At 36.1% G+C, this 8,562-nt stretch overlaps 1 protein-coding gene across 4 annotated transcripts in view; it reads right to left on the bottom strand.

Moving 5' to 3' along the window:
• Positions 1 to 21: 21 nt before the first annotated feature.
• The window catches only part of LOC127420402 (syntenin-1-like), a 31,243-nt gene continuing 22,702 nt past the window's right edge, over positions 22 to 8,562 (bottom strand). For 2 of the 4 annotated variants that reach the window (XM_051662671.1, XM_051662673.1), the window contains exons 4-9: positions 7,031 to 7,131; positions 5,188 to 5,349; positions 4,313 to 4,488; positions 1,640 to 1,811; positions 1,376 to 1,467; positions 22 to 688 (exon numbers count right to left, since the gene is read on the bottom strand). In XM_051662671.1, coding sequence (XP_051518631.1) covers positions 634 to 688; positions 1,376 to 1,467; positions 1,640 to 1,811; positions 4,313 to 4,488; positions 5,188 to 5,349; positions 7,031 to 7,131 — 758 coding nt within the window. In that variant the 3' untranslated portion in view covers positions 22 to 633. The remainder of the gene's footprint in view (positions 689 to 1,375; positions 1,468 to 1,639; positions 1,812 to 4,312; positions 4,489 to 5,187; positions 5,350 to 7,030; positions 7,132 to 8,562) is intronic. The other 2 variants (XM_051662672.1, XM_051662674.1) reach the window with 1 other exon arrangement.

The raw sequence follows: 8,562 nt of genomic DNA, 5'->3' as shown, positions 1-8,562 counted from the left end.
CACAAATAATGTTATCTCTCATGGTATCACCAGGATGATTATTTATTTTTGTAATAATTTCAATCTTGAAGTTACATTCGTATATAAATTTTAGAGACACTAACATTTACAGGATAATGGCAGAGAATATTTTTAAAGATTAAACACCTAAAACATGTTTAAAATCAATAAGAAATGAGTTGCATTACAAAATTCTGGCCCAGGATTCATTCTGGCAGAGTACAGCTGTCTTGGCATTTAAAAGTTTTGATTGAATTTTGTGCATAGAGGGAGGAAAAATTGGGAGTGTTTAAGCCAACACTTTTTAAAACGGTTCTCAACTCCTTGCCCCCCCATCAAAAGTAAAACAATTGGATAATAATACTCAAAAATGACAATGGATTATTACTATATAACATGTAATATGACAACAATTAAACAATGGCAACAACAACAGAAATAAGAACTAGAAGGCGAACAATAACAATGAACAAGTGAAATAGAAAAAAAGGCCAATATTACATGTTATAAAAGGAACATAATTGAGGATGTTTATCCAATCAGTGATAGACAACCCATGTGGTAAAAGGCTCCAATGGGAAGGCTAGAGATTGTAGGCATTGTGGAAAGATGTCTGTGGTCATTCTTCTGTGTTCACACCTCAGGCACAGAGTGATCCATTGATGATTTCAGCAGGCCGCTTGACATCCTGGAATGCACAGATAATGTGTACAAAAAAACTTTAAAAATAATATAAAAAGAAAACACCTTAAGACCACTTTATGTGCGTTTAAAAATCTACCTTTAAAATAGGGATACTCCGATCGATCGGTCACCAATCGGTATCGGCTGATATTCACATCCTATGACTCGATCGGTGATCGGTAATTTGGCTGAAATAATGTCATCTCTCATGGTATCACCAGGATGATTATTCATTTTTGTAATAATTTCAATCTTGGTTATATTCGTATATACATTTTAGAGACACTAACATTTACAGGATAATGGCAGAGAATATTATTAAAGATTAAACACCTAAAACATGTTTAAAATCAATAAGAAACTGGCTGTATCTTTTTTCTTTACAATGAAAGTGAATGGTGACCGAGGCTGTCATTCTACCTAAAATCTCCTTTTGTGTTCCACTGATGTAGGAAAGTCATATGGGTTTGGAACAACATGAGGGTGAGTAAAATATGACAGAATTTTCATTTTCGGAAGAACTGTCTTTACCTTTAAAACTGACAAAAAGCATCAGAATAAGAAGTTGTAATATACTGTATATATATTAAATATTATATTCTGAAAAAAGTTTATAAGAAATATTTTTTCTTATAATCTTCCATATTCTAAAAATCACAAATAGGAGTACAAAAAGAAAGCTGGATCTCACTTCTTAATGATGTGCTCATAGATGAACTTAGGCATGATGGTGATGGTCATGGCAGTGGGAGACGTGGTCAGGATGTCCTTAATCTGAGTGTCCTGCATACCAAAAATAAATAAATGAGTAAAAACTTAACTGCACTAATTTCAAATCTGTAAACTTATTTGATTTATTTCTTTAAGAGATAGGTAACTTGGATTGATTATATTTCTGAATCTGATACCGAACTAAATGCCTTTAAAGTTGCCGTACATTTATAATCTCTCTCACCTTAAGTCCAATGACGTTCTGGCCATTGATCTCACAGATGTAGTGATCAGTGAGCATGCCGTTGCGGGCAGCAGAACCGTCCTTCACTAGAGATGTAATGCGTCCAGATTTGAAGATGAAGCCCACATGGCCGGAGCTGTCCTTGTGCATGGTGATTGTTCGCTGGAACGGTCTAGAATGGAGGAAGATCCATTTTATTTTAAACACATTCTACATCAGACCAAGACTGGTGGTGCAGCCTTTCTTACAGTATGCAAGAGGAATTCATGTTGGTCAAACACGGGAATCGTTCAGGTAAAAGACACAAAGAACTTCAATTTGCATGAGGAAAAACTACTAAAGCAAATAACCACCAGGAGGCAGAAAATAGCTACAAAAATAGACTTACACCCATCATGCTGATCCATTTTCAGGATTATACTGCATGTTGTGTGAACATTATTCTACAGTGTAGTCACCTTTAATAGTGACACAAATTATTGCTCTAACAATTAATGCAAGAGGAGCAGATTCATTTGAACTATATTAAAATGTACCGTTTTTATAAGTAATGTTTTATTCTCTTCACAATCTACATTTCTAGTCCTAGAGGTTCGCAGAAATCTTTTATACAAATATTAAAGACCCCCAAGAATTGTCTTGACGAGCGCAGTTTTTTATTCCCACGTTAACCTTTTGCCTATTAAAACAGGGTCAACTGATAGAGATTTTGCTATATCGTGTATATCGTGATATGTATTTATCCATGTGCACGGATGCGTATCTATCAGTGGGCAGGGCTTCACGTGAGACTGAGAGAATTGAAGAGACATGTACAGGGCACTGAAATTTCACTGAAATTCAGAAAATTCGTATACATTTAACTTGTATATGCTTCTCATCTGACACGCGCATATGTGTTTCACATGAGTGTCGCTCACGCCATCTCTGCAGCACACAAGTGCACACGAGTGCAGCAGACTTCTCGATGTCTGTACTCCAGTCCAGAGACAAGGGAGCACAGACTGAGATCACTCACGCTACTCAAAACAGTGTTTCCCCTAGCATTTTTTTCATCCACCACGCGCCCACAGGCCTACAACGCCAACCCATATTTACGCAAGTTGGTGGAGTAATAGCTTAAAATTACCTTAGAATCATTAAAGATCGGTTATCCATGTTCATCTTTTCATGTGTGTTTATTATTTACTGGAAGCTTTTGACACTTGAAAGGCTCTGGAAGTAATAGCGAACCAGTCCAGTTCAGTCCAGTTTGTGTCCAGTCTTATAATTTATGTACTGGTCAGTGTTGTTTATAATGGTGTGCCGTTAAACATGGTTTTAAACTCATTAAATCACCAAGGCAAGACACTTTTCATAGGGGTTTTCCACAGCCAAATTCAAATGAGTTCCGCTTCTCGTGCCACGTTTCTCACAGCGCTGTTTATAATGATTTGCGCTGCATCGCACCGGCGGGAAAATGGTAGCACTACCTTTGCCAAATAAGTTATCCAAGTAAAATACTTTCCACTTGGAGAGGTAGGGTAATGTCAGGTCTCCTGCTTCTCCATTGTGTATGCACTCACGAACAGCCTTTGATGGGCTGCTATACGGTGACGTCACAGTGAATACGTACATGTATTTGTGTGTGTATTTGTTGGGGTCCCTTTCGCTTCATACAGATGTGAAATGTCAATAAAAAATAGCTCATAATTCAGCAGCAGCCGTGTGTTGCTCCTGAATGCATATAGAGGAAACACTGCAAAATTGCGCTGCAGACCAAAAAACTTCCGTGACCCATTTGAATTTTACTGAGGGTTTTGTTTTTTTGTTTTTTTACCTTAAAGCACTATGGAGGAAGTCAAACATCTCTAACAGCTAGACAGCCAAACATTCTTACAGCTACAACACTGTCATGTGCCAAAACGCAGGGGTTTTAAACGAAACATCTTCAGACTTAATAAAATTCTGTTTAAATGATGTAAGATATTAGGAAACAAAATGGCCATGTTTGCCTTCAGATATTCTCTATAGAGATAACTTAGATCATTAAGAGCCTATAAGTGTTTATTTTCATTGAGTATTATTTTCTTTGTTGCATTGCTTTGAGAAGAGGTTGAGTTGAGTTTCTTGAGAAAAGTTAATAATAATGGTAAACAGACTTAAATGTAGAAATTAGCATTAGGTAAGGCTGATTTAAAACAAGCTGAGTGTTTTTTTGTGTGTGTGATTTCTTTTCTTTTTTTTGTTACTTTGACTGTTTGCCAAGTTACAAATAAACAGAAAACTATAAAAGAGGAAGTAGTTTTCAGTTATACAGTATTTAATTCACTGAATAGATTATCCAAAAATAGACATTTAATATATAAACCAATTTTTATAGTTTATCCAGAACAAATTTACTATATGGTGATATATATATATATATATATATATATATATATCTCATTAATGTGATATAAAATTATTAATATTTTATAAAAGATTTTGGTGATATCGCCCACCCCTGTGGGTGGGACATATCGAAGGGCTTGTCCCATTTCAATAGCTTCTAACCCAAGTTGAGTTGCCAACTTTTAGGTGTACACTAGCATATAGACAGCCTCAAAGCTAAGACTAAACTCCGATTATGATTTCATGGGGTCTTCAAAGATAAATTTACATATATTTAACAGGTTGGTAGAAATGACTGACCGGTCACGGACGATGAGCTCAATGCGTTGATCACCTGCTGCCTTCAGAGCTTTGTGGGCCTTGTCTGAGTTCCAGCCGGCGCAATTCTGCCCATTGATCTGCAGAACCTGATCTCCAAAACGCAGGCCAGCCAATGCTGCTGGAGAGTTAGCCTGGACCAGCTGGACAAACAATCCCTACACAGAGACAGGAAAGGAAACGAAAGATAATTATACCTCTTCACTGCTGCTAAATATGATGGGTGTGCTGACCTACAAAATACTGACACAAACCACAGTGGCCTCAAAAAGTATTTGGACAAAGAATTCCCACTTAAAGATGTCTCAGTGTCATTGCACTAGAAACAAATATCAAATCAAGTGTCATCTGCAAACAAATTATGCTAGAGATTTTCTCACAACAAACTTCACTTTTTAGAACCAGTTTTTAATTTACTTTTAACCAACTGGTGTCAAGGTGATTTTTAATGGATGCATGAAGTCAGTTCCCCTCAAGTTTACACAGGTGTCCTAACAGAGTAACTAAAGTTGTAGCATCACATTAACTATGGACATAACCAGAACGTTTATCCGTACTTGTGCTCAAACACGTTTTATCGCTATTTTACCAATATCGTTTATTTTGTTTTATCATTTGAAACTTAAACTTCTTTTTGTGAAATGTTGTGCTAAAATGGTAGCACACTTGAACATAACATAAATATATTTGTATATTTATAAGTGTGCCTTAAGTGCCCTTTTGGGTTCACTGTATATACAGTACAATATGCTCACTGAAAACAAAGACAAGTAACAAAACAATCAGTAACAAAGACATGGGCTACAGGAACTATGGGTCATTTAATGTAAACACCTGTGTTGAACAGCTTTACTCACATTATCGATATCTCTGAGCCGGAGGCCGACCTTTCCATCCTGGTCTTTGCAGAGGATGACCTCCCGCAGACCCGGACGGATCTCTGCCCTCCTGATGCCCATGTCTGCACCAGTCACGGGCCGCACCATGCCGCCCACACCTACCGGCACTGCCACTTGCTGCTGAGAGAGTGAAACCCATTCTTATTCATCCTCACAGGTTAAAGACAGATTAACAGACACATGCCAGACACATTTTATGATGTTAACAATAACTGCCCTAAAACAAACACTGAGGCCCATGTATATGGTCTAATGTTCAGTGCTTTGGACAGCAGAAGTCATGAAACTGAGAACTACAAGGTCTTTTTAATGCTCTGATGCATGGTGTCCAATACAACTGACAGACAATCAGGGTTTGATGTTACATCCATCTTAACCCTTGTGCGTCAATAAAAATTAAAAAAATTAAAAAAATAAAAAAGTGTTACTCTGAGGTCCTTAGAGGACAAACATTTCCACATCAAATACTGCCATAATAATGTTATATATTAATATTATTTTCTACTTTCAAAGTTAATTTTTTTAACCAACATCGGTCCTGATCATAACTACTAAATATTCATTAATTTTCAGGATTTTAACCCTTTAAATGCCAGTTTGTTTATATAATTCCACTGTTGTTTTTACACACACACACACACACACACACACACAAATTTCTCAATACACACATACAAAACACACTCTGACATCCATACCAACACACCCACACAATTTTAGCTGCATCATTTATTCAACTAGCCTGCAGTGCTCTATAATACAGAAAACAGAAAATAGGAAAAAAGCATGTATTTGCTCCATAGGCTAAACATGAAAAAAACGCCATCTGTTGGAAAATAATAAAATAAAAGCCAGGGCTCCAGAATGAAAGCATAATAACATGATTTTATGCTTTAATTACACTGGATCAAATATTGCAGTTTTAATGGGTTTTAATGGGGACATTTTTGTCCTTAAGGTCATGAGTGTAACTATTTTGTGTACACAGTTTATTATAGATGTATTATAGGAACAGAGGTTGAAATATCAAAATTCCCCAAAAAATACACACCTTTGGCAAAATGTATGCAGTTGGCATTAACAGCCAAAATGATCGGAAAAACTAAAATGTCCCGAAAGACGCACAACTGTTAAAGCACATCTTTTTTTTTTTTTTTTTTTTTTGTACAAAGAAACATTAAGATACATTTCCCTTTGATTTTTTAATGCATCAAAAATCATGCATCAGAGTTAAGATACTAACACAAAGCAGCCTACATTAACAACACTCCAACACAGGCCTAATTGTGCACAAGTCATTTCTGGGCTCTGATTAAAAGAAAGATGTTGAAAAGACTATACTAAGAAACCATGTGTCTAGTTTGAGCTTTTCAAAGAAAAAGAAAATATCACAAATAAAAATGTCCCAAAAGCACAGATGCTAACACACACACACGCACACACACACACACACACACACACACACACACACGTCTTATTTTCAAAGCTTACACAATTACTCTTGGCTGCCATTGATTTAAGAGAAAAAATATTGTATAAAGTCAGCAGAGGCAGGGATGGAAACAAAAACTGACTGTACAGCAAACAAAAAGCAGGAAAGAGTGAGAGCACTGTTAGGGAAAATGAGACTGAAATGTCACAGTTTGCATATTTTAATATCTTTGAGTGTCAATTCTTAGGAACAGGGAAGAGAAAACTGACCTCGATAAACAATAGGATAAACAAACAGGTAAGTTCAGTTAGATTTATTAGTAAACAAGCATACTTGTGGTATGTGTAATCCATAAAACCACACACTTACATTATCAGCCACTGGGACCAGTGCAAGGTTTCTCTGAACTTCATCACTGTTCAGGCTGAGGCCCATGTACTCTCCCAGCTCCTCAAGATTTGGATAAAGACCTGGGGAGAGGGAGAAGGAGACCATTTCAAGTTTAATTTCAAGTTCTTAATTCTCCGTTCCTGAGTTATAAAAATATGGCACAAGCAAAGAAGCATAGGTAGTCATGACTAACCATCAACCCATAGTTTATTTTTGGATTATTCTGCTATTTAAAAATCTGAGTCTGATTTATAACAGAATCAAGCATTAAATTAAAAGTAAAAAAGAAGAACTGAAAAAAACAACAACAACAAAAAAACAGGGTGTGCAAGTGTTCTGTTGGCACTTAGACATCATACAGTAACTGGTTTCAGATTTCAGCCATGAATGTTTCCATCTAGTAATTATTTCCTGGTTGAGTCATGGCTACAATGTTTGCCTGTCTTTACATCCTGCCTTCTCCAGTGCTCAGATAGGAAAATGTCTGCCTGTGAAACATGTTCCTACACAAACACAGGAAAGCAGCCCTTACTCCATCTCTAGACGGCTACACTGGACCTGATGGTGGTGGGAAAACCCCACTTCATAAAAGGTATGAGTTAAAAAGTCTTGAAAATCTGGGACTGAATATGTAGCCTAATTTAAACATGAAAATTAAGTTGTAATATTTTTGAAAAATGTAAAGACATGTTGTGACAAAATAAATAAGGAATAATTACGATTTTGCACTATTTCTAGGTCACTAATCAAATTTGTGACACTGACCATGTTAACTCCGCTGTAGAAAAGGTCAGCTTTTCTTTCTTCAGTTGAAGCAAACAAGATAATTTTTGGAATATTCTCAAATCATGCTGGGATAACACGGATCATCATGGATTCATCAACTTGGAGTCTGTGCCAGCTCAAGTTCATGCTGTCATTTAATCATATAATTTGTAATGAGAAAATGTTTACATTAGAAAAATGCAACATTTACTCAAGTAGACTTCTGAATCTCATTGTACATGTACCATATCTGTTTAAAAAGCAAAGTGACTACATTAGTGTGTATCGGGCAATTACACATTTTACAGCCTTTATGTAAACAGGGCTAAGCTTATTTGTATTCTGAATGCAATGCATATTATGGCATTGTTACTCTGGGAAATAAGGATGAGGACTGACTAATATATTGCACATCAAATATTATGACTCAAACTAAAGCATTTACAGTTTTTTTACAATCATTTTCCACACACGTCTCCAAACTGAGACCATACTTTCAAAACTGTCCATACTGGGCCATTGACTCTTCCTGCCTGCATTGCAAACTCTTGTGCTTTAAATAACGTGTGTAAGTGAAGAATTTAGGAGAGAAATATTTTACTATTGCATAATATAATATAAAATATAATATAATTAGAGATGGACACGAGTACTCGAAAGTGACAGCAATGATCGATCATGAAAACGATGAACAAAAATGAAAATGCTTGACGTGACTTTTCACTAAATTCGAAATTCAGTGACAA

The sequence above is a fragment of the Myxocyprinus asiaticus genome, chromosome 29 (assembly GCF_019703515.2).
Source record: "Myxocyprinus asiaticus isolate MX2 ecotype Aquarium Trade chromosome 29, UBuf_Myxa_2, whole genome shotgun sequence".
NCBI classification, from domain to species: domain Eukaryota; kingdom Metazoa; phylum Chordata; class Actinopteri; order Cypriniformes; family Catostomidae; genus Myxocyprinus; species Myxocyprinus asiaticus.
This window is presented reverse-complemented; position numbering and strand designations above follow the sequence as displayed.